Here is a 24,887-nt window from a genome sequence, read left to right on the forward strand (position 1 = left end):
TGAAATGTATCTTTTGGAAACTTGTAAGGGATGAAGACTGGTTGCCCAACATAGGCGTGAGAGACCTTTCATTAAATATGCTCTAATCAACTATACAGTTAATCAGATGTTTTCAATCCTGACGGGTCAATTAAACTCATGAGATTAAATTAATTGCTTGCTTTAGTTAGAAACGTGCTTTTATTTCGAAAATTTAGCACTTGCACTTCCGGTGTCGTAGCTAACGCGGTGCGTCTTGACACCGCGGGTGGCTGCTGGTGCGTCAGGAGGAGACAGAGATGCCATAACAGCAGCATCAGCGACCGTACCCCGCACAGCCAGCCGCGATCCGCCTCCCGCCGCCCCGCGTCCCCGAGCACCGGCTCCGGTCCTCTCCGGGACGCCTCTCATGCTTTGTCCGCCTCGCAGCGCCTCTGTCCGGCTTTTAATCTGAGGAGAGCAGCGGCGGCAGCATCTGGAGCGGAGGTAAGAGCGGGCAGGGCGTGGAGGAGGGGCGGGGGGCAGTCGGTCCGTCTGCCCGGTGATACGTTCGTTCCTCCGTTTATCTGTCTGTCGGTCCGTCCTTCATCGGTCTGTCCCTCCATGTGTCCTCCTGCCGTCACGCCCCGCGGCTGCAGGCCGGGGCGACTCTTGCTGTCCGGCCTGAGGCCCGGATGGATGCGAGTGATGAGCTTCCAGCCTCCAGTGCGTGTGTGTGTGTGTGTGTGTGTGTGTGTGTGTGTGTGTGTGTGTGTGTCTGTGTCGGGTGTGGCTTGGTTCAGGTGAGCTGAGCTGAACCATTATGAACCGTGAGCGTGATGATGACGTCACACACATGTGAACAGGTTGACCTGCTGCAAGGACACTTCCTGTCAGGTGACAGAGAATGTAAATCCATATCTGCTGTGATCAATCAGTCAATCAGTCAATCAATCAGCTACCAGTGGCGTTTTCGTCCATCTTCTGTTGAGTGAATTTATTTGACGTCTTCCACTCACACCTGCTGAAGGGACTCAAATCTGATTTTGTCCTCTGAAGTATTTTCTGCTGCTGAGATTTTAACGCTATCTCTTGTGCATCTTCATGGATTTGCTTCACATTTGAGAACTGTGTTTTATGAAAAGTTCTCTCCATATTGGAGTATTGATCTCTCCAACATCTCGAATACTTCTGATGGATTTTGTGCGCAGTTTTGAGTCCTTGAGGGCAACCGAATGCATGGAGTCTCCATTGTGGGTTTTTTGGTGATTAAATAATAATAATAATGAAAATAATAATAGAAAAAATGGATTCAGATTTTCTGTCAGCAGGAACAAAATACTAGCACGCCCTCGTCCACCACCAAAACCCAACCAGGTGGCGCTATGACTTCAGAATATCTGACCATGTGACTCCAGTTACTACAGTTTCCTGTTCTACGGTCAGATATCAAACATGGCTGCCTCCTCACCACGGTCACCTCTCACTTTTCGCAGTAAAACGTCACCGGATTTCTGACCTCGTCTGAGATGATGTGGTCGACCCACGTGTCATTTCCTGTTACCGCACAGTTGACGACTGACTGTAGTGGAAGTGTTTAGAGACCCTAACTGGTGTCAGAGCTCTGCACCACAATCCCTCACTGTCCAGACAGCATCGTCTCTGCTGCTCTGACAGACTTCGGACAAGGGGTCCCAAAACCTTGCTTTGAGAAGCCCTGACTTAAGAGGGCTGATGGACACTTGGTAACCTGCCCCCCCCCCCCCCTTTGCTCCTGCCACTGTTTCCCAGGATGCTCTGGGGTTTCCCAGCAGCCTTGTGAAGATGAGTGTGACATCATGGTTCCTGGTGAGCAGCTCCGGCACTCGGCACCGCCTCCCCAAAGAGATGATCTTTGTGGGCCGAGAGGACTGTGAGCTGATGCTGCAGGTGAGAACGCCACCTGGTCATGTGATCTGAGCAGCTGGTATTGATCCGCCCCTTTGTGACGTTTTATTGTTCTCGTCTCAGTCTCGCAGTGTGGACAAACAACACGCCGTCATCAACTACAACCCCACAACCGACGAGCACCTGGTGAAAGACCTGGGCAGCCTGAATGGGGTGAGAGAGAAACAACAGGACTAGTAAACAAAAAACAATAAATAAACATCACGACTCCTAAACAATATAGTAATAAACTATACGATTAGCCAGTGGAGTAAAATGAATGACTAGTAAACTAAACAACAGAAATACAAGACTAGTAAACATAACTAATAAAGAATATGACCAGTTGTGAACAACACTAACAAACAATGACAAGTAAACTAAACAACAGATAAATAACAGGAATAGTTAACAATATACATATTAAACAATATGACAGGTGACTTACATGATTGATAAACAACTCAAATATAAAACAACCACTTGTTTACCTGTGCAGGTGATTGTGTTGTTTTGTTTCCTGCAGACGTTTGTCAACGACCTGAGGATTCCCGACCAGACCTACATAACCCTCAAACTGTCCGACATCATTCGCTTCGGATATGATATCCTTCCTGCCCGTGACCTCAAACAGGTGCACACGTGACCGGTTAGCCACGTTAGCCAATCACTGTTTTTCTTAACTGGCTCTGCACATTCTCACGTCTACGTTCTGGAAAAGAGTCAACACAAAGTACCAGAGGAGGCACTGAAGGTCAGTGAGGATGCCATCTTGGTCATGAGGTCGTTTCTGCTTTCTGTGGTTTTACGGGTCAGTTTCACACTGAGTTTTGTCACCAGGAATATTTGACCCTTCTTCAGTTACAGTCGACAACTTTACTGCTCAAGATGGCGTTCAGTCGACAAAAAAATATGTTGGTGAAAAGGCTAGCGTGTTCACTGGTTAGCTCGTAGCAGCACTGTTGACTATTTAACATGAAATAAAGGTCACACTCGGTATCTTGCTTCTTATTTTGGGCCCTCACTGGATGATTTGACAGGATTTTTGAGTTGGACAACAAATTTTAGAGTCAAGCTAGTTTCAGGCTAACATCTTAGCCAAGAGGCAACGTTTTGGTTTGGTTTATGAATTCAGTGGATGATGCTGAAGAGACTGATGGAGGCCATGCCTGTTTCTTCTTTTTTCACTGACATTTTGAATTTCTAAAGCTTGATGAAAATCGACTAAAACCCTGTTTTGGTGACCCTGAATATTCAATTCGAGATATCGTGTATATCTTTGCTGTGATTGGCCGACAAAATTTTTGTGGGAGCAGTCAGATCAGTTCCACCACATCCACTTGCCAGGACCAGGAGTACACCTGCAATGTCTAATTATGACTACATCCAGACAGGTATGGCTGGACATGTAGCTCTGCTTTTATAGTGTCAAGCATAACGACGCCATCATGGCTTGTAAATTAGTGCTTAAAATCAGTAATTCTTCAAAAACTGTAAAAGCTACACAAGTGGAAGTGAAATACTGAGTTGAAATCCTTCAGAGTAAATAATTCATTGTATTCTTACATGTCTGGTTTGTTAAAGGCTCATTGTGTTTATTGCAGATCAACATTTGTATGATGCTTTCTGATGAGGTCAGAGTGATGTCATCGGTCTTACAGGCTTGAGAGAAATGTAGGATCCTGCGTTTATGGTCTGAAAAAGTCAGAATATCTCAGATTTGGATCAGTTTATCATCAATCTGGTTCTCAAATTCACCTCCTATATGAACTGTGTGTGATGAGCGCCCCCTGTTGTTTCAGCATGAGAAGTACACTAGCCAGCTGCAGATGAGTCTGAAGGCCTCAGAGGGGAAGCGAGCAGACCTGGAAGACCGAACCAGACCAGACAAAACCCAGAGTGCCAAGAGTCTAACACAGGGTATGTACCCAGTGCTGCAGATGATACTGTGGACAGTTCTTTCAGAGAAGTTGACTTCAAATTCTGCCACTTCAGCAGAGACATCTGGGGTTACAGCTCTCCTCACTGTGTATTTGGTGTTTGACAGAGGCTCCAGCGTGCCGACCCACTCCGCTTTACGGTCAACCATCCTGGTGGGGAGAGGAAGATTATGGGAGTAAAGGTCAGAGCAGTGATGAGCCTCATCCAGGTAAAAATTATGAGACCCCTGCAGGTAGATGAGGTAAAAATATTAGTGACTAGACTAACCCACGAAAGATATCATGATCAAATTTGATATGCGCGTATATGTATATAAATGCCCTGATGAGCAGTTGAAAGACGATGGTCATAGCCTGTGTTTTGCTACTTTTTAGGTTACAAAAGTCTTTATTATTCAAATATTTCCTCAGAAGTCCAGAAAGATGTTTCTTCTGTGGATCCAGATTTTTCCGGATCACTGGCAGATTCCCAACCAAAGAGCGTCTTCCCTTCATACCACCGTGAACCGAGCTACTTTGAGATCCCCACCAAGGACTTCCAGCATCCAAAGACCTCAGGGACAGAGCTCCACGAGATCCCCACCAAGGACACGGACACGCCCCCTACCCCACCATCCCCTCCCACCCCGACACCACCTGTTGTCCAGAGCCACGCCTCCTTCACCATTGAGTTTGACGATTGCATGCCTGGAAAGATCAAGATTAAAGATCATGTGACCAAATTCTCCACCCGCCAGAGAAAACAACCAACTCCGCCCACCAAAATCTCGACCACCACACCTGCAGAGGTGATGTCTGCAGAGAGCAAGGTGGTCGACTGGCTGGTACACAGTGACGTCAGCATGATGAGAAGGCGCCCGACTTGTGATGATGTTTACAGCACCAAGAGCGACCTTGCCATGAACATCAAGACCCTTAAAGGTAAGTTAAAAGAAGTGATACCTAAAGGCTCATCACTACCTATGATGCCAAACTACTCTAATGTAATTCCTGACCAATGAAATTGAAGAATAGTTTATCCTGGAGGTCACTCAGTAGGTTGGTCTATCTTATTTTGGATGCTGACATTGTTGCATGATTGTTGGTTTATGAGTAACCTTAATTTTGCAAAGATAGCTAGTTCTTTCAGGCTTTTTGTAAGATGTTATAAACACATACAAACTATTTTTTGCAGAGGGATTTCCTGCATGCAGAAAAGTTTGTGTAGAATTCGCAAGAAATTTGACCCTTTGGTTCAAATTCCATTCAGAAAGCAAGCATTTTTAAAGTTGCTCACTTGTTGTCTTGAGGAAAGATTTTTCCATCATTTGCTCTTCTATGAGTACAACTCTACAGATACCATCATGATGTAGATGGGCCCATGGAAGGACTTCTCATGCTTTTGTTTCCAGGTCATCATCATGAGGATGGAACCCAGAGTGACTCGGAAGACCCGGTCCTCAAAGCAAGGACAAGTAAATCCCAACACTCCATCCAGTCTGAGCAGACCGTCCAATCAGCCCAGTCTGTCCACTCCCAGTCACTAGCTCCAACACAGACACTCCACCAGCCGCTACAGTACGCACCGCCCAGGCCAGCCCCAGCCTCCCCTCTGGCCCCTGAGAGGCCCCTGTCCCGGAGCCCCCCTCAGACTCAGTCCCCCACCACAGATATGCCCAAGCAAGGGCCCCCTGAGCACCTCACCCAGCAGGCCTTCATCATCGAATTCTTTGATGACAATCCGCGCAAGAAGCGTTCGCAGTCCTTTACGCACAACCCTGCCCATGCTGACTCCTACTCCGCCCTCAAGGCCAAGCTGGAGCGACGGAAAGGTGGTGAGAGGCCGGCCTCTGTCCATGGCCATGTTCCTCCCACTCAACAGGTGACAGTTCCTCTGAAGGGCCATGGAGGCCCCCAGAGGTCTAGCTCTCTTAAAAGGGAAAAAACAGAGGGGGAAGCAGCCTTATCTGGTTCCTCCTCTCGCTCTTCATCAGGCATTATCATCAGACCATTCGGCAGTGTCGGGAAGAAGTCCAAGCTCGCACAAGAGTTTGCTGCTGAATTCTTGAAAGGCTCTGGTCAACAGGACTCCTCCCCAATAAGGGACAAGATGTCACCTCCACCAATGTCTGCGCCACCAGTGATGGTGTCACCTGCTCACGCAAGAATTCCCTCCCCACAAGAGCCTTCTGCTCCTTCTGCATTGTCCTACCCTTCTTCTCCAATCTCAAGGTCCTCCATACCAGCCAATGCTTCTGGCCAGACCCTCTCTCCTTTTCACTCCTCTGGACCTCCTGGTTCTCCCATGCTACCACTGGGTATCCGTGGAGGAGATACCAAAGGTTCTCCAAGGATTGTGAGGAACGAAGAGGATGACAGTCTGAGTGATGCTGGGACATACACCATTGAGACTGAGTCGCAGGACAAAGAAGTGGAAGAAGCTCGCAATATGATTGATCAGGTTACCAGAAGTTTGACCCTTTTTAAACTTGGAACAGAATTTCAAGTAAGAGTAGGATTAAAAAAAAAAAGAAAAAAGATTCACACCAGTGCGATGCAGAGGGCCTGGTGCAAAATAATCAACCTCAGAAGATCTTAGGTGCATTTTGCGCATGAGTTTTGTCCTCCTAACTTTACCCGGAATAGTGCTTATATCCATCCCACAAAATCCACCCAAGTAGAGAACTTCTATAGGATTTGATAGGAGTACATTTTTTTGTGTAAATTTTTGAAGAAAAATTTGTGCTTGGCTAAGGCTCAATAACTGTTAATGTTGGAGGTCCTGGCATAAATATTCCATGAGAACTGGAAGTACAGTTGTGTGAGAAATATGCATACGTACAGTACACAGTATTTTAGAACGTAGTTCCCAAAATGGAGATCAGAATTCCTGTAATAGGGATGCATGAAACCTTCCTGTTGTCGTGGTCCCACCCCCTTCCTCATGCATGCCCTGTGCTCTGACAGGTGTTTGGTGTCCTCGACTCTCCAGAGTACAGTGGTGTGAACACAGGAGTGTATAGGCCTGTAATAAATGATGGCAAGGATGAACAAGCTAACGTGCCTAGCGATGGTAGCACTATGGACCCAATGCATGGCTTTACCCCAGCTGCTATCAGCGTCCCCCCAACAAGCCCCATACAGGTAAAAACCAGTATAAGACTGAATGGGAAGCTGGAACTCACCAGTGAAAGATGAACCCAGTGCATGCAGACTTCTGTTGTCATTCCTTCAGTTAATCCCATTGCATGTTTTATTCTGTCAAGGTTTTCCTGTCTTTTTTCATGTTGTTTACGTTCTAGGTTCCATCTGCTAATGTGGCGGGTCTGGAAGGGCCGAAATGGGTTTCTCGTTGGGCAAGTTTGGCGGACAGCTACGCTGATCCTGGTTCCACTCCACCTCAGGGGGAATGTTTGGAAGGTGTGTGTTTGAGGATCTGTTGGCACATTTTGTTAGAAATTTTACATCTGTTATTTAACTTCATAATTGGTTATCAAAACTCTGTACTATTTAACGCCATTTTTCCCTTTTGATTATGAACGAGATCTATATAAGATGTTTTTTTCCCCCTCTGTTGAAAGAAATCAATCTATTATATTCAAAGTGGAAGCTCTAACTAAATTCTTGACAATCTGCCAGGAAATCACATCACATAGAGTGATCATGGTGATCTTATGGAAAGATGCAGCATTCAAATCATGGTGCTTGAAATTTTGCCTTTGGTAAATTCCAAATACGACTGAAAAATTAGTTGACGTAAACTGTCTTTGTAGATTTACACATCATGAGCCGCTCGATGGCAAGCTACAGCTATGAAAACTCTGAATCTGAGTCCAGCCACAGCTCTAGGACAAGAAGGCTACTACCCCAGGTGCCCCCCGAAAAGTTGGATGCTGCCACCCCCAGCATCCTTATTCGCCACGAGTCTTACCAAGGTCAGGAATGCCTGGACAGAGTATCTGGTTCCCTACGCCCTCAGGACTCCTCTCAACACTTGTCTGTTCAGGACGATGTGGATCCGGATAGTTTGAGTGACGCCAGCCGTTCAGATGATGGACCCATTATTGAGAAAATGAAGAAGAGTCAGGTTAGGACTGGAGCGATTTCTGCAGGGGGTGTTGGTCCTCATTTCAAGGGTCAGGAGAAATTGTCTCCATCCACCAAATCCACCTGCTTTTACATAGGATCTGAAGACAGTCCTGGCAAACCTGACCAGGCCAGGAGCCCAGTGCAGTCTGAGAGGGCACGAGACCCCCCAGCAAAAACTCCTCCCACCACTGTCCTGATCCGACACCTTAGCGGCCATGAACCCAAGAGGACAGGTGTAAAACCCAACAACTCTGCTCCAAACCTTCAAACACAGGACAAGGATTCTGTCCCAACAAAAGAGAGCTGCATATCGTCCTTTGTCCGGCAGGAGAGCTTCACCAAAGACCGGCCCAGTGACAATGTCCAGATGAAGAAACTTCCACATATCTCCAGCCACCCATCCATTAGAGATATGGAGCAGAGGAGGGAGAGTTTCCAGGACCCACAGCCCTTCCTTCAGGAGGCTGAGGGAACTCTGTCCTCTCTAGACACCAAGTTCCCATCATCTGGCTCTGGGCGTAGCTCCAAGAAAGGCGGCTCCTCCAGCCACATGGATGATTCCCTTTCTGGTGAGTCGGATGTAGACACGGCGAGCACAGTCAGCCAAGTAAGTAGCAAAAATGCTCCAGTCAGCTCTGCAACTAAAAAACGCCCCATCAGCAGCCTCCAAAAGGAGAAGTCCTCATCAAGCCCATCAATCCAGGAGAAAGGACGGCAACTCACTGCACGTGAACGCCTCTCTGAGAAACGGCGAAACCAGGTATCTACCGACTCATCAAGCAAGGCAGAGGCAGCAAAGCGCTTTCAAATGCGCCGCAGTGCAGGTAACCGTGGCTCTCTGGAACTCTCTGAGAGCCAGCAGAGTTCTGGTCCACACTGGACTCAAGCAACATCATCTGACCATGAGGTTTCTCGTTCATCCAGCCGTAGCAAAAAAACGATTGCCCCTCATCAAAAAGAGGACAGTGGAAAGACGTCCAAGACAGCAGCTCAGCAGGTTCTAATACGGTCCAACAGCCTGTCAGCACCCCGGCCCACCCGAGCATCCATGCTTCGTCGAGCACGCCTGGGAGAAGCTTCAGATAATGAAGGTACTGAGACTGACAGGGGTTCCCAGAATTCTGACCATATCACCGCCCCTCCTAAAGTAACCACTGAAGGGAAGAAGCTTTCCAGGCTTGACATCTTGGCAATGCCAAGGAAGAGGACTGGCTCTTTCACGACTCCCAGTGACAATGAGACATCCTCAGGGAGCCGTTCCACTTTATCCAATAGGAACTCTGAGACAGTTGTTACCACCAGTAAGGCATCAGCAGGTGATGCCCGACAGGCAGCAAGCCGAGGAGGTGGACCTCCAGGAAAGAATCCATTAACTCGTACACGGTCCAGTGGAGCCAAGTACCCAAGCACTGGTGAGTTCTGAGTCTCACTTTCTCATCCTGTTCACTGTTTTTCATTGTATGGTCACACCAAAGTTGAATTTAGAACCAGCTGTGCGCCTTAAACCGCAGTTTCCACTGTTGTTAATGTTTAACTGGGACATTAGCTAGTTGTTTTCTATGTGAAGCCAATTTGTACACATAAATCGGTATTTTACAGGCACCCATCGCAGGCAGAAGGGCTCAGATTTCTCCTCTTCCTCTGAGGAAGAATACAAGATGAGCGTAAGTAATTCTAAATCCAAACGCTCCTCCCATCCTCCTGCCCACAAGATTGCTGCCAGCCGCTCCAAATCTGTCTCCCTGGAGACAGAGGAGGATGAAGACCAGAATGAGGCTGACCCGTACCAGAACTGGTCCACACACAGCGCAGAGATTGCCAAGTAAAATAACTTGTTTCACTCAGAGAGAAGCCAAACTCAGATCTGCTGTTCTTCCCAAACCACTATCAAGGTGTTTTGTTTGCTCTGTAGGCTCAGTCAGGACTTGGCCAAAGATCTTGCCATCCTTGCGAAGGAAATCCATGATGTGGCTGGTGATGGAGACTCACCAAGCTCTGGAATGGGCACCACCACTTCGCCAAGCTCGCTGCCTAACACGCCAGCCTCCAACATCTCCGCCAGGGAGGAGGTGGGCCACGCTTCGAACTCCCAAGCATCCCCTCAACAGCACACACTCCCCAACATCTTAATTGGGGAAAACAGAACAAGATGTCACTTGAGCTGAAAAGGAATGGGAGATTGGTTCAGGTTTCAAATTTGTTTTTTGCGTCAATATCCAGGCACATTTTTCATATTTTGGATCTTGACTCCTGGGGTGAGCTGATCACAATCAGAAACCTGGTCAGAGACAAATACAATCTGCAAAAGCCCAAGATACCAGGTGACATCTAATTTTAACATTTTTATGTTATGTTCAGACCAAAGGCAAAGTAAATTTTGCCTCACATTAATCAAGAAATTAACCTGTAGAAAGTAAGTAGAAGGAACTGCAAACTTTCCAGGAAGTTGATGAAAGCAAATACTAAAACGTGACTTAAAACAAAGGATGTTAGCATATAGTGTAAAGGCCTCAACAGAACATTCCCAAAAACTGTTCCCTGAACAGTCTATACACCTATGAAATGTTCCCCTGTAATTCTGCCAAACAATGTTCCCCTACATTTTGAAGAATTTCAAATCTTGACCATCTGAAAACATTCTGGGAACACATTGTACTTTAGAGACCTAGATGGAATGCCATCGATAAATTCCCTTAAATTACCCCTTAAACGTCCTCAGAGGCATGCTAAATGTTCCCTTGTTATTCCAAGAACTCAAACCTGAAAATGCCCTGGGAACATACTGCAGTGTCGAGACCTTGCTGGAATGCCCTTTATATGTTCCCTTAAACATTCCCAGTATACAGATTAAATGATCCTGACACACAGTGGTGTGAACACAACAAACCTTATTATATTTGTGTGTATATTAAATCTGAGTCTACCTTAATGTCTGTAAAAGAGCACACGCAGTTTCAGACGTCCAAACGGAGGCTGGAGGAGAAGTTTGAGTTCCAGTTTGCAGGTTGATTGACAGGAACTTATATGTGCTTTGGGGTCTCATGATTCATTTCTCTGTTCTGCTGCACAGACGCCATGTCCATACTTACGCGGGGTTCGATTCTCTGAGGTGTCTAACTCTGACTCATCTCTCCTGCGCTGTGATTGTTTTCCACCCCTCCCATCACTGATCCTAACACTCCCCGCTCACCTGTGTTGGATTGTTCTGCAGCACATTTTAACTTTTAATTTGGAGATTTGTCTGAAGTCATGACAGTTGGTCCTGTATGGAAGATTCTGATCACCTACTGGAATCAGTCTGCAAGAATTCATTCATAGAAAGCACCCAGGTGATATAATCTCAGTCCAATCCCACCCAGCCCCTCAGCACCAGAACCTCCTCGATGCTTCCTGAGCCCATCGAGGGTCATCTTTTTTTGACTGCTGTCAATCTTTTGGCCTCTACCAAATGCTCATGACCATAGATTTGAGATGTTAATTGATTGGTAAATTCTGCTTGGCAAGACTTACAATGCAGTTGATTGAGTTACAATGCAGCTGATTGAGTTTTTTTCTTACTCAAGGGCTCGATAACCCAACTTTGTGGTTGTAGATGCTGCCCCCTGTTGGTTTGGTGTTAGCTTGTTTTCAATGTCACGCATAACACCTTTGAGAAGTGACATCAAAACAAGGCTTTTCCTCACCAAATAGCAACAATGTACCATAGAACTGGCAACAAAGACCTTAGATCAGGGATTTCTGATTTGATGTCTTACTTGTGAATTGAAAGCTAAAACGGGTCTGAGGCTTTCAAGGTCATAGGGCAAGATTCCTTCAAATGGGGGGTGTGGGTCATTTAGAGTCAACTTCTGGGGGTCCAGACCTTGAAAAGGTTTGAAAACCACTGCCTCACTGTAGAGGCCCAACCTGACACTTAGATACCTGACATAAGTCTCCTTTACCTGATGATTCTGCCCTGTTTGACCTGACTAAGCTCCACCCACTTCTCTACCTGCCTCCTTTGTGCCAGAATCGGGTCCCTGCCCGTTCTCAGACCCTGATGGTCAGACTGATTCCTGCTCAGATTTATTTTTCTGCTTCACTCAGTAGTTTCCTACATCAATAAACTTTCACCGTCCTGCACCTGAAAGGTTTTAAATGGTTTTACTGGTTTTATGGCCAGTAGGATCCTCCTGCACCCTCCCATGTTCTTGTATCCCAGCAGTACTAAAATTCACTGTTGCCCTCCACCATCGCAGCTGCATGTTGACTCGGTGCATGTTTCCACGGAGCACCACCATCGCCCCTCAGCTGCTCGCTGGTTTCATCATGAATATTCTCTTTCCAGCTGGTCCAACATATCCCCGAAGCCAGTTTAAACTACCAGAAGGTTCCACCTGGTTCTGCTGCTGAACTGGACGCAAACATGAACGAGCCCGAGCCCGGTTCTAAGCAACGGCGTCTGTGGAACCGCGAAGAGGTCACTGTCCAATCTCCACTGAGGAGACGTTCACTCTGCAGCTCAGTTTGACTTTTTTAATGTGACAAAGTGAACAATTTTTGGATCAGGACAATATTACTGGATCAGGCGATCCATGTATTTGAATACTACAAACAATCGTCAACTGCTAACAACCTTAAAAAAGGCTTTTCAGGAACACCAACTGTCAAAATTCTGTGATTTTGATTGAATGATAGGTGCAAAGGCTGCAAACTGAGGGAATTCCCTGTGTTCTGGTTCTTCTTCTGTATTTTTGAGAGGTTCAACACGCTTGAGGAGTCGCAAATATTTGGCCCACTGACATTTTGGTGGTGGTGGTGGTTATAGAAACGATCAGTCATGAAACCCGGCTTAGTTTCTCAGGTTCATTTCCCGTCTCTATCAGCAATTAAAATTCCTGGATCCCAGATCTGGATTCCTCTCATTATTTCATTGAGTCTTTCCTGGAAACACATCCCTAACAACACGTTGTGAAAATAAGTCGATAACTTTTTGCTTTGTCCCTCCAACAGACAGACAAACTGAACCAATTTACCTTCTACCATCTTACGTTCCTCCTTGACAAACATGCCAAAAACTGATTAGGACCCCCAGCAAACTTCCAGTTCAAACTCTTCTGCTGAGGCTGGTTAAACCCGTTGAGAGCTGAGCCTGCAGTGTGGATGTCGCCTGAATTCAACAGTTCAATGAAACGTAACAAGACCGCGACTGCTGTGGCAGTTAGTTTTGGTTTGCTGGGAAAACAGGACGTCAATTGTTGTTCTGCTTTGAGCTCCCTGTTTGGCGTCGTTCTTAGCCTCTGACTAACGTGTTTCAGGTGATCCTCGACAACCTGATGCTGAACCCGGTGTCCCAGCTGTCACAGGCCATTCGGGAGAACACGGAGCAACTGGCTGAGAAAATGAAGTAAGGAAATTCTTGAATGCGGTTCTGTGTGCTGCGCTGATGACAGCTTGGAAGTCAGATTTCTGACATCAGTGCCTTCACGCTGCAGTCCGCTCATCAAGAGGAGGCAAACTCTACAATCACAACGATCAGTCTCATCCATGACCGTATTTCACATGTTAAACAAAGTGCAGATCAACTTGTGTGCTAAAATGGTACAAAAAAATAAAAGTCTTGTGACATTAAGTCGGAGAAATTGGCGTTGTGAAAGGATACCTGGATTCTTTGGGGTTCAGGGCTGTTTCTGGACTGGTCACTTGTATGATCTTTGGCTTTTGTAAATCTAAAGCTTCCCTGTGTCAGAACAGACGTCTGGACCCTTCTGGGCTTTTATTTGGGTTTGTATACAAACTTCTGTACTAATGTCGGTTCTCAGGGTTCTGTTCCAGAACAAGGCAGGGGTCTGGGAGGAGATCGAGGCTAAGATCAACACTGAGAATGAAGTCCCCATCCTAAAAACCTCCAATAAGGTCTGTCTGCAAACTCAGTGAAAATCATATTGAAACCCTTAGAATCTCTCCTGGAACGACTCTTTTCTCTTTAATGGCAGGAAATAACTTCCATTTTGAAAGAGCTGAGACGAGTCCAGAGGCAACTAGAAGGTAACAGTTATGTTACTGCTGTCTAGCTTCATGTTGCTCTCTTGATTTTTGATCATTTAGGAAACAATCTGAAGCGTATTTAGCCTGAGGTTAATCTCCTTTTATGTCTTCTTATCTTTGCTGTAGTAATAAACACTATTGTAGAACCAGGAGGGAATCTCCAGCCTGCAGCCGCTGCCTCATCACCCCAGACCCCCCAGGCGTCCTCAAGGGAGAAGAAGCCCACCAAACAGCGTGGTAGCCCCCCAACCAATGCCAATGAAAGCACCAAGAGACCACCTCGTGGACCCAATGGGGCCCATCACATGGCCTGAGCAGGCCATCGTAGCACCTCTGGACAGTAACTGTGCATTCACACCACCTGCAGCAGCACCATCACACTTCTTTCGAATCCAAGACTTCTTTTTTAAGTTCAAAAACATCGAACTCCAAATACACTGAGAAAATATCCATTGAATAGATTGGTCCTCAGTATCCCACAATTCACTGCGTTTTCTTACATGAATACAGAGTCCCACTTTCATGCTACATGCTAATAGTATGCCTCGGCTTTGTGGGACACCTACCAACCCGCTGCCCAGTACATACGCAACATTTATGTATTACGTAATGATTTTGATACAAACTAAATTTGACATAATAATTGATATAAGCACTAGGTTCATTGGTGAGGGATTCAGAACACAGCCAGTATGCTACATATAGTGGCTGTGTTAGAATCCCCAGCTAACGTAATGCTTCTACATACTTGAAATTTATGGATTAGTATCTCACAAAAAATATACAGTGATTTGAACATCAACCAGAGACAAAATAATTTTGCTCATTCTGTCCTCAAAACCAAGGTTAACAAGGTTTTGTTCTTGGAAACATGCTCTATGCTTATATCATGCAGTATATCCATGCTGCGTGCTCATAGCACAGAGAGTATGGTGCACTAATGATGTTAAATACTATGTAACAGGGCAGACACGAAAGACGGAAAATAACCAAATGTGTGTCCAAAGCAATTATTGGCAGCAATTGCTTGCATTCTCAAGGTGTCACCAACCGTTATAATTAGCCAGAAACATGCTTGTTAGCCAAGAACAGGCTAATTAGCCAGTAAGACGCTAATTTGATAGAGACTGGATTGTTTGCTGGGCTTGTAGCTTGAAGGAGGCATATGCTAATTTTGGGACTTAGCAAAAAATATAAGAGTGAGCAAGGAATATGAATGTTAACCAGCATTTTCATCATTACGTGATGGGCAGGGATGTGCTTGTTAGTATGCAATATGATTCTGAGCCAAAAACATGCTGGTTAGCCAGGAATGTGGTAGCTCAAGAATTCAAAGTAAGTGAGACATAATAGTTTGCAGGGAGCTGCATATTTATCCAGGAATGTGCCTGTTATGGTGGTTAGCTAGAAATGTTATAGTTAGCAGGGAATATGCTAATAATTAGCCAATTATATGGCAGTTAGCCAAGTGAACACTGACACTGCAGGCTAAAAACCTGCTCAGAAGTACAATGTCACGTGGAATGAGGTGACAACTTTTGAACTCAGAAGTTTGAGTCAGAAGCTGGCCAGGCCTTGGCCAAGAATATCGTTGTTGGGTAGAAACAAGATAGTTTGACAGTTAGCCAGGAATTCAGATGTTTGTAGCCAAAGGCAGGATTAAGCTAATTTTATAGTTAGCCAGGAAGGAGTATGAATGTTAGCCAGGAACATGATCCTGGCCAGGCGTGTGATAGGTGTGGATATGCTTGTTAGCAGAGAATACAGTTGTGTGCCAGGAACGGGGTTGTAAGCGGGAATATGAAAGTTGGCTGGAGACAGAATAGTTTCAGGAAAACGGATGTTTAGCAAGGAATGTGCTCGTTAGCCAGGAGTGTGCCACTTATGGTTGTAAGCCAGAAATATTATAGATAACCGGGAAATGGCAAATAATGAGCTAAGCTGACACTGACAGGCTGAAAAGCTGCTAAGAGGTAGAATGTTTCTGGAATTACTGTCGGACACGACTTTTCATTTCTGAGGTTTGAGACAGAAACTGGAAAGAGTGTCTTCAGCTTCGCCCTGCTAGCCTGAGGGACAGAAGGCCATCTTTATCGACTTCATCTTTACTTTATCCTGTCAGGATGCAATGAAGGGAACTTTTTTTCTTTCTTTTTTTTTTTTGGAAAAGGATTTGGTGAGGTGGATGCACAGAAACTGTCCAACTCAAACTTTTCATTCGATTCAGTTGGCAAGAACACTTTGAGCCATGTAGACCTGCTTCCATGTCGCACAAGCTGAACAAAAGTAGTCCAAGCTACAAACAAAGATGCACCTGCTCGCCGCCGTTAGTAGATGATGTACACAACATTGAAGAACTCTTGCTTTGAGAATACATTGAACAGATGATTAATACTTGTGTCTTTTGCGATCTCCGTTTCTATGTCTGTATTAATGAGCAGAACGTTGTAGTTACGTGGCCATCAGCAGGTCCTGTGCTGCTTCGATGCTTCAGCTTCATACAGGAAACATCTTGTAACAGTTAAGATGTCATGTTATGCTGAATGTTTTGTCCCGTGATGAAGAGGCTTCTTTAGTTCTGCTGTCTGTGATTGTGTGAGAAAACTGAATGTCAGAGAGTTTTTTTTCTGTGACCTCAAACGAATGATTATAAATGAAAAGAATCTGCTGAGCTGTCATTGGTCCGTCTGAATCTCAATGAATGAAGAAACACGACAATCTGATGAAACTATGATGTAGATTAGTTTGGTTTGCCAAGTTGTGCTGCGCTTTTGTGAAAATGTTGTGAGAGCACTCGTGAATGCCGGAAGAAAAATTAAGACTTCAACCTTTGTGTTTCTCCACCTGCCAGACAGGAGAAACATGTCATCATGTGAATGGACATGACAACGCCGTTTAGACTGCATTTCATCAACTGGCATTTAATGGAAATTAAAGCATCCAGCTTCTAACAGTGTGTTCAGAACAAATGTGAAGTGAAATTCAGGTTGATAATCACAACTGACATGTTTAAATAGTCAACCTTCTCATGTGGTAAAGAAGCAGAGGTACGCCTCTCCTCGCATCATCAACCATGACCAAAACAAACCACGCCGCTGCCTTGTACCCGTGAAAATGCTGTTGCCGTCATGTCTGGATCCATAACGTCAGCCAGAGGAGCACAAACCTCGATGAGCTTCACAGCCAGGAACAGAGTCTGGGCGCCTGCTGCTTCCAGCTTAGATTTTACTGTGATTTACTTGCAGAAAAGGGATCAAAATAATGACGTTAAACAGCAGATCTGAACAAGGAACAGAGTCCTGCTTTGTTGCGTCTTAACACAAGACGCCAGGCGAACAAGATTAAAAACGTTTGTTTTCCGAATGGAGTTCTGATCAGATAGATGCAGTACGTCTGGCTCAGCAACAGACAAAGTTCAAAGTTTTCAACTGATGACTTGTATTTGCTTGATTCACATTTTCATACCCGCTTTGTATTTGCCAAAAATTCCCTTTGCATTTGTTCTGAACACATAACAGATTGTGAGTATTTGTAAAAACATGAATATATGCTCTTTCTATTTGCATCACATTTGTAGAATATAGAAAAGAAAAGTGCTATATGAATCAAATATTTACAAGTTTACCTTGTGGGCACAACACCTGCCAGGCAAAGGGCGGAGTCTGTGCCTGTGAGACATGCAGCAGGGCTTCATGACTTAGTAGGCGGTGGCGCCTCAGCGGTGACTGCAGTTATCAGAGCAGAAGCACATGGACTCACGTCCTCTAGTTTCCTGGTACAGACGGACATCACTTTCATTTCTGTGTGTCCATTTCAGAGAGATGTCTGAGATATGGTTAGCCTAGCATAGCACAAAGATAGGAGACAGGGGAAACTGCTAGCTTAGACTTCCCAGTTCGCACTCCTTTCGTTCTGGTCAAAAAGGTCTTGTTATTCATTTTTGGTTTATGTGCCTTGAAATTGCTTGAATTTTACCATGTAAGCCGTGTTCAGCGCTGAGTTTGGAGAATTTCCGTTGAGACAAGCTAAAGCAGCCCAATGCTCTGCTTTCTCTCTTGTTAGAGATCGAGCTAGCTCTCTCAACATGGTGCTAGCAGTTTCCTTCTGAGCTAAGTGAGGCTTCATGTTTGGGAAAGCAAGGCCAGCAGTTTCCTCATGGGCTGCAGTCTTTGTGCTAAGCTAGGCTAGCAGATTTCCCCCTGGTCTCCGTCTTTATGCTGAGTTAGTCTAACAGGTTCTCATTGGCCTACAGTCATTGTGCTAAGCTAGGCTAGAGGTTACCCCTCACCTCCAGACTTTGTGCTAAGCTAGGCTCTGAAACAAGAGGATTCTAAACGGAATATTTAAGACTCATATTTTGTAACGTGCATATTTCCCGTCGGCAGGTGAGAGTTTGACACTAGTTCACCAAATGTGCACTTTTTCCTTCCATGTTTTTATTTTTCCAGTCATACTGCCTGTGTGTGTGTGTGTGTGTGTGTGTGTGTGTGTCAGTGTGTGTGTACTCTGCAGCCATTCAGAATGTATTGATTTATCTTTACCTTATAACCACCTGCCAGGATCTCATCCCTGATTGGCTGTCGCTGTGATCATGTAACCGCTGCTGCTACAGGTGACTGGTCACCTGGGAAACTTTGTGGTCATCAGAAATGTTTTTTCTTTTTCTTTCTCTGTCTATCTTCCTGCTGCTGCACGTGCGACAGGAACAACATCATATCCACTCGAATGGATCTCATGTATTATTTGGTCATGTGACATCCTGCTGTCAACCATTAAAGAAAAATTAACCGCATTTTATTTGCAGGAATCTGGACTCATGCTCGTCAACAGGATTTCTTTGTACCATGTCATTTGTAATAAACGTAAGGCATTGAAACACTTGTGTTAAAGGTTCTTTCTGCAAACAGGTTGAGATATTTCCACCTTTTCTTCCTTCTCCTTTCTCTTCCATCTTTCTTTCCCTCCATGCTTTCTTATAGCCTTTCCTAATGCCTTCTGTCTTTCTCTAAATCAGGCCTCTCTAAGGTGAAGCCTTGGGACCAAATAATCATAATTAGACCTGGAAACTCCAAATCAGAGACAGTCATTAGTTCTCCTCCTCCTATCCATGTCCGCCTCGATTGTCTTCACTACCTCCTTCGTTTCTCAGTCTCTATCCCCTCTGCCCCTCTCCGCCTCCTTCTTTGCTGAGGAAGAGTATTTGGTTCAGCTCATTGAGGTTTTGGTTGATCCTGGTCCTGGTCCAGCAGGTGGCAGCAGAAGTGAATGTAGTTCAGGATGGAAAATTATCTCATGTTCCTTTTGTATCATGTTCCAGTCTGGCAGCGCCAGCTGCAGGTAACTCCACCCTCCTTGGTCACACATCCAGCGAGACATGAACGGTAAGAAGCAGCTCCGGGATCCCCTTTGATCACAAAAGCTACAGAAATGGTTTCACGCTGGTGGGAAGAGGATTTATTCCCAGCCAGCAGCGACCTGAACCTCTCTGGTCACGTGAGCTTTACAGAGGTTTAAATTTATCTTTTAGAACAAGGGTTTTCAAAGTGGGGCCCAGGGCCCTCCAGGGGGTGTTGGTCTTCCAGTGGGTCTTCCTGTCAAATTTAGGAATAAAACTATTTTGTATATCTGTCCATGAATGTTATATGTTTACCTGCTTTGTACAAATGTTCTCAAATGTTCAAAAGTAACTTCCTGCTGGTTCGATGAATCTTTTGAAAGCAACCAAGTGAATTTGGGAAGCAGTGATTGATAAAGCAACAAAACAAATGTCTAGTGATTGAACATTTTTGACAGATAAAAATCAACATTCTCATACATGAATGGATATTTTCAAGGTCAGGCTCGTGCCAGGGTCTGGTGCTGAACAGTTTAATCTACGCAGACATGTTCAGGTGCTGCAGAGAACGTTGGCTTATTTTGTTGGTTTGATATAAAGAACATACAGAAGTGTGAGGTGGTTCAATTGGCAGTTAAATGTTCAGCAGGAGGCGACAAGAACAAGCAGAGCCCGGGAGGAGAGAGGAGGAGGAGGCTGCCCCAACTGAAGATTCCAAGGGGGTTCAGGAAGAACCTCAAACCACAGCAGCACACCGCAGGTCAGAACAACCAGAATCTCAGTTTAAAACCAGAGGGCATGAGCCTGAGAACTCTGGGAACAACCAAGAATCTTCACTTTGACCCAACAAGCAACTGACGGAACCACTAATAGAATCAGCAGAACATCCTTTTGGAGGCTGTTGGCCAGTTGAGGCCCTCAGGTTCTCCACTTTTACGCAGACGACAATCAAATTTACAACCCTCTTAAGAAAAAAGGTTACTTAATCGCTGCCTTAGTTAAATGTCTTGATGACATAAAAGCCTGGAAGGCCTTTCATGAGAAAAAAACGGAAGTAATTACTTTTGGTGGCTCTTCTGAAACACCCCTCCCTGATCCGGGCTCTTGGGCCCAGCATATTAAACCAGCGATCACTAACTTAGGGGTAAAAATGGATGCGGACCTCAAGCTTGACAGCCAGATCAGAGCGGCTGTCAAATCAAGTTTTAAGGTTTTATTTTGTGGTCCAGAGAGCAATGATTGATGTCACAGTGGCTGCGTCCACTCACTTGAGCGTTTCTATGGTTCGATGGGTTCTCCCTGTTGTTCACGTAGAAGAGGAGCTGGACTTAGAAGAGGAGTTGCAGCAGCTGCAGGGTCAGCAGGAGCAGCAGCAGGACCTGGTGGAGACCAGCAGGAGGCTCATCAGGAGAGAGGAACAGCTCTTCAGTCTGGACTCTGGGGAGGAGGGGGAGGGGAACAAGGACCAGCTTCAGAGAGACCTGGAGGCCCTGAAGCTGCACATACTGATGGCCATCCACAAGACCTTCACCTCCTCCTCCTCAGGGGACCTGCAGCTGCTGCAGAGCGCTGTGGTCACCATCCAGGATCAGGGGGCACAGGATCTTCGTTGGTATGGGTGTCCTGATGACGGTGTCCCAGTGTGGCGTCCTCTGCAGTGTCTCAGCACTCACAACACAATGCTGGGGAAGGTGGTGGAGTCCAGACTGATGATAGCTGCTGAGGACGAGTCGAGCAGCGCCGACGGACTGTCGTCCCCTCTGAAGAGACAGGTGAGTCCACCAGGATTTTTCAAACAGTATTTCTGACGTTGGAGCTTGTGAGAGGTTCTGCTATTGGAAAATAAAATCTCTTCATCCCCACTGAGCAAAAAGCCTTCAAATGGGGTTAGAGAGAGTCCACTTGAAAGTCCAGAACATGATAAAGTCAGAAATCTTAAAAACCTCTTTATAAGGGGGCAGGGTCACAAGCATGGGGGGCACTTGTCCTGGGCCCAGGGGGCTAAAAGCCCACCAAGAAACAAAGTAATCTATTGTCATAAAAGGTTTGTCAAAACTACGCTGGTAATCTTATACCCGGGCACGGTGAAGACACGTGGGGACCCTGCCGTCGGACTGAAAAGGTTCTGTTTTTGATTTTGAGAGACGGAAAACAATGTGCTGGCCCGCATTTAACAACACTGAGACAAGCCCGTGCTTGTGGACCTGTGCAGGTGTGTCGTGTGGGGAAGCGAGTGAAGGACGACCTGCTGACGGTGGTGAGAACGGTGAAGGATTGCTACCCTCCAGAGATGGACATCCTGAACGTGTACGCTGGACTCTACCAGCACAATTTCTCAACCCGGCTGACTGAAGTCGCTTCAACCGAACTGGACGCTGATGAGTGCAGCTACCTGCTGTTCTGGGTCAACCACTATTACCCACAGTGAGTGACACTCTTGACTGGGTGGGAGGCTTCTGTTTCTCTAACGCCATGCTAGCAAACTCCTACAACTCCCAGAATTCACAGCAACGTGAAACTGGGGAACATCGGCTCACACAGCTACACCTCAGGCCACTACAGCTACCAGTCACCTCATCCATGAACAGGAGTTCTCATTAATCAAAATATTTGGTTTGGCTTGTATCATTGAATGAAGTATGATAAGATACTACAGTATTTTTTTGGTATGACATTGTCTGTTGAAGGGTAAATGCAGTTGTGTGTGCGCTCCTACAGGGAAATACTACAACATGAAGAACTGAAGGGAGAGATAGACACGGCCCGTCTGGGGTCTCTGCTGAGGGAGGAGACCCTGAACCAGCTGGAGCACCAGTATCTAACCCACAGAGAGGTGAGGACCAGTACACCACCGGCACTGGTGCGAGCTGGTACTTGTATGGCGTTATCCCAGTCACTGGAATCCAGTTCCTGTAATGTTACCTGCCTACTGGCTTTGATGAGGAATCAGAATTATTGATTAAATGCTGGTGAAAACTAACTCGTCTTATTTGTCACTGTTGTGACATTTTAAACGTTCCCTGTTTACACATGAAACACGTTGAGATGTTTTTCTTCCCTTCAGGACAAAGTAAAGTTGTGGCTACAGACAGCACTGAAGAAAGAGGAGGAGAGCTGGCTGAGCGACAAGAAACCCGAGCTCATGGACAGCTACTACTTCAGTCCTCTGGCTATAGATGTCATACAGGTGAGGCCGAGTCACGGCAGGTGTCTGGAACAGATTAGAATTTAAGAAATTAAAGTCTAGTTGAAGAGAAACATGGATATTGTCTGATTAAGACAAATTTGCCAAAACAAAAAATATAGGAAAGTAACTGTCAGGAATATTTCTCCATAAAGAGAAATGTGATTTTCGAGAGAATAAAGTTGTAAATTTTACACAAAACATGTAATCAATAAGATGCGACTGCCGAAGATGAAAGTCTGACAAACTCCTACCAAACGGGGACGTGTCCTGAAGGCGGTCCTGATGTTTGTGTCGCCAGGTGTTCAACTGCTCCCTGACTGAGTGCAAGTGTGTCATCGGAGACCAGAGCAAAGTTCAGAGGATCACTGCTCACCTGGACAACTTCCTCACCAGGTAGACACATCCCTTGTTTCCATGGAGACGCGCGACATGTCCACATATGAAACATGTATGTTGCAGCTACAAGCGGAGCGTGGAGGACTTTGTGAAGGGACGCCGTGGTGACATCCCGTCACTGGTGAAGGCTCACCTGGTCTGTGAGGAGCAGTTCAGGTAAGATCATCTCTAGGTCAAAGGTCAAGGTCACTGTGACGTGCATGGGTACTTTGTCCTGCATTTAAAAAGCCACAAAGTGAGCTCTTGCATCTCTGCTGCTGATTGGTGCTCCCTGACTGTCCTCAGGGATTACATCACCAGTCAAACAGGAAGTCTGTCAGAGCAGCTGAGACGATGCTGCCTGGACACTCTGGCTGCCCTGAAGGATTGTGGGTACAGGTGTCTCATCGGCCCCATTCACAGCCAGTTGAAGGTATGAACTGTAGTTCACCTCAACTCTGTCAATAAGGGCACCCTATGACATGATGTACAGCTCCCTGTGTGTGTGTGTGTGTGTGTGTGTCTTCAGCTGTATTACACACAGCTGTGGACATCTGGCTGGTTGGATGGGTCTCTTCCTGCTGTCGATTCTCTGCTGGGCTCTTTGAATGAACAACTGCCTGACCTCACTGACCTGAAACCATCCTGCAGACAGGTGAGGTACCTGTCCGTCTGTCCATCTGTCCATCTGTCTCACCTGTCTCACCCACCTGTCTGTCTGTCAGTCCGTGCTCTCTTCCCTCCATCAGGATGTGGTTGTTAAATATGTGGAGATGATGCTGAAGGCCAAGATGAAGAGCAGAGAGCAAGAAGTGGGCGGAGCTCAGCGGATGGTCGAAGACGCACAAAAGATCAACAGTTTCTTCAGTGAGGGGGTGAGACACGTGCACGCCGGTGACCAGCAGAAATGATGGGATGTTGGGCTGGCGTGGGAGCAGTGCTGCGTGACATCAGCTGTGCTTGTGTCATCAGGGCGGCAGTGAGTCGTCGTGGCTCGGCGAGATGCTCTGCAGTATCGCTGACCTTCTCCGCCTGCAGGATCCTGTCACGGTTCAGCTGGAGATGGCCGTCCTGGCCAGCAAGTTCCCCGACCTCAGGTACACACACCTCAAATGAAACACGCCCGACCTGACGCACCTAAAAACTAGAAACTCCATAGTCGTTTTAGTCAGACCTGTGCCTGCAGAGGTGACCTTGACCTTTGACCACGAAAATCTTTCAGTGAATCTTTGGATATTAGAACCAAATTTGGAGAAGTTCTCTCGAGCTGTCAGACAGGAAATCAAGAAAACGACAGACAGACAGACCACTTGAAGGTGACCTGCGGCGGGACAGGAAGTCAATCTTATATGTGGGAATGTCTGCCCTGGTGTTTGCTCTGCAGGTTGAATTAAGATAAAGTCGTGGCCGGCATTGAAAGCATGACCTACAAAGCTAGGTTTCGCCTGTTGTTGTCCATGGCAACCAGGTGTGACCAATGGGTCTCAGGTTTTGTCGTGTTGGAAAGGAGACTGAGGAGTCGGGCGGAGCTTCCTGTCTGGCTGACATCAGTACATTTACTGCAGTATCTCTCTTCTCCCCTCAGTGACGCTCATGTGTCAGCGCTGCTCTCGCTGAAAACCGGCCTATCAGCTGCTGATGTTCGTTCTGTCAGGTGCAGCGTGAAGGAGAACCGCCCCCTCCAGGTCTCTCCCAATCACAGCCCACCTTTCTTCTCCAGGGTTAAAGTCAAGTGGATCTCCAGGAAGATGAGGCTGAAGACGTGATAGCATACGATTGAGAAAAATCTGCAGTGTTAGGCTCTGCTGCTCCCTGCTGGACAAACGCAGCACTTCATTAGAACTTTGGCTGTTCCATTGTCCACTCCATGTAGTGACACCTGATGAGTATTTATACAAGGTTGCTGGTTTATGGGAAGTTAGTTCTGTTTCATTTAGCACCAAATCACAATAAAATGGTCGAGAAGTTCACCCTCTGTGTGCTGAGTTCTTCAAGCTTCATATTCTGGGTGTGAGGCAGCGCCTCTCTTCCCTCATGTGCATTGTGATTGGACACTCATCAGAAGTGCTGA

The 24,887-nt window shown here is 46.1% G+C and overlaps 2 protein-coding genes across 4 annotated transcripts; both read left to right on the forward strand.

Annotated features, from left to right (window-relative positions):
- The first annotated feature begins 269 nt into the window (after positions 1–269).
- On the forward strand, positions 270–18,786 carry cep170bb (centrosomal protein 170Bb). Of its 2 annotated transcripts, XM_086190635.1 has the most exons (20): positions 270–465; positions 1,750–1,887; positions 1,969–2,058; positions 2,411–2,489; positions 2,580–2,638; positions 3,687–3,804; positions 3,932–4,033; positions 4,236–4,745; positions 5,216–6,264; positions 6,771–6,947; positions 7,106–7,223; positions 7,577–9,304; positions 9,492–9,714; positions 9,805–9,961; positions 10,963–11,001; positions 12,220–12,351; positions 13,190–13,278; positions 13,694–13,787; positions 13,868–13,919; positions 14,046–18,786. In XM_086190635.1, the coding sequence occupies exons 2-20, from the start codon at positions 1,783–1,785 to the stop codon at positions 14,231–14,233; spliced, it is 5,109 nt and encodes a 1,702-aa protein (XP_086046761.1). In that variant the 5' UTR covers positions 270–465; positions 1,750–1,782; the 3' UTR covers positions 14,234–18,786. The 2 variants fall into 2 exon arrangements, with proteins under 2 accessions (XP_086046761.1, XP_086046762.1); XM_086190636.1 differs by lacking the exon at positions 10,963–11,001.
- Positions 18,787–19,287: 501 nt separating this feature from the next.
- Positions 19,288–24,776, forward strand: tnfaip2a (tumor necrosis factor, alpha-induced protein 2a). 2 transcript variants are annotated; one of them, XM_086190637.1, is made up of 13 exons: positions 19,288–19,300; positions 19,901–20,014; positions 20,569–21,026; positions 21,467–21,678; positions 21,973–22,087; positions 22,319–22,441; positions 22,740–22,834; positions 22,901–22,993; positions 23,123–23,249; positions 23,346–23,471; positions 23,542–23,691; positions 23,789–23,913; positions 24,402–24,776. In XM_086190637.1, the coding sequence occupies exons 1-13, from the start codon at positions 19,294–19,296 to the stop codon at positions 24,580–24,582; spliced, it is 1,926 nt and encodes a 641-aa protein (XP_086046763.1). In that variant the 5' UTR covers positions 19,288–19,293; the 3' UTR covers positions 24,583–24,776. The 2 variants fall into 2 exon arrangements, with proteins under 2 accessions (XP_086046763.1, XP_086046764.1); XM_086190638.1 differs by having other exon boundaries at positions 19,293–19,300; positions 19,904–20,014.
- Positions 24,777–24,887: the final 111 nt, after the last annotated feature.

The sequence above is a fragment of the Aulostomus chinensis genome, chromosome 20 (genome assembly GCF_037954235.1).
Source record: "Aulostomus chinensis isolate RoL2024-O1b breed Wild chromosome 20, RoL_Achi_v1.0, whole genome shotgun sequence".
In the NCBI taxonomy this organism is placed as follows: Eukaryota; Metazoa; Chordata; class Actinopteri; order Syngnathiformes; family Aulostomidae; genus Aulostomus; species Aulostomus chinensis.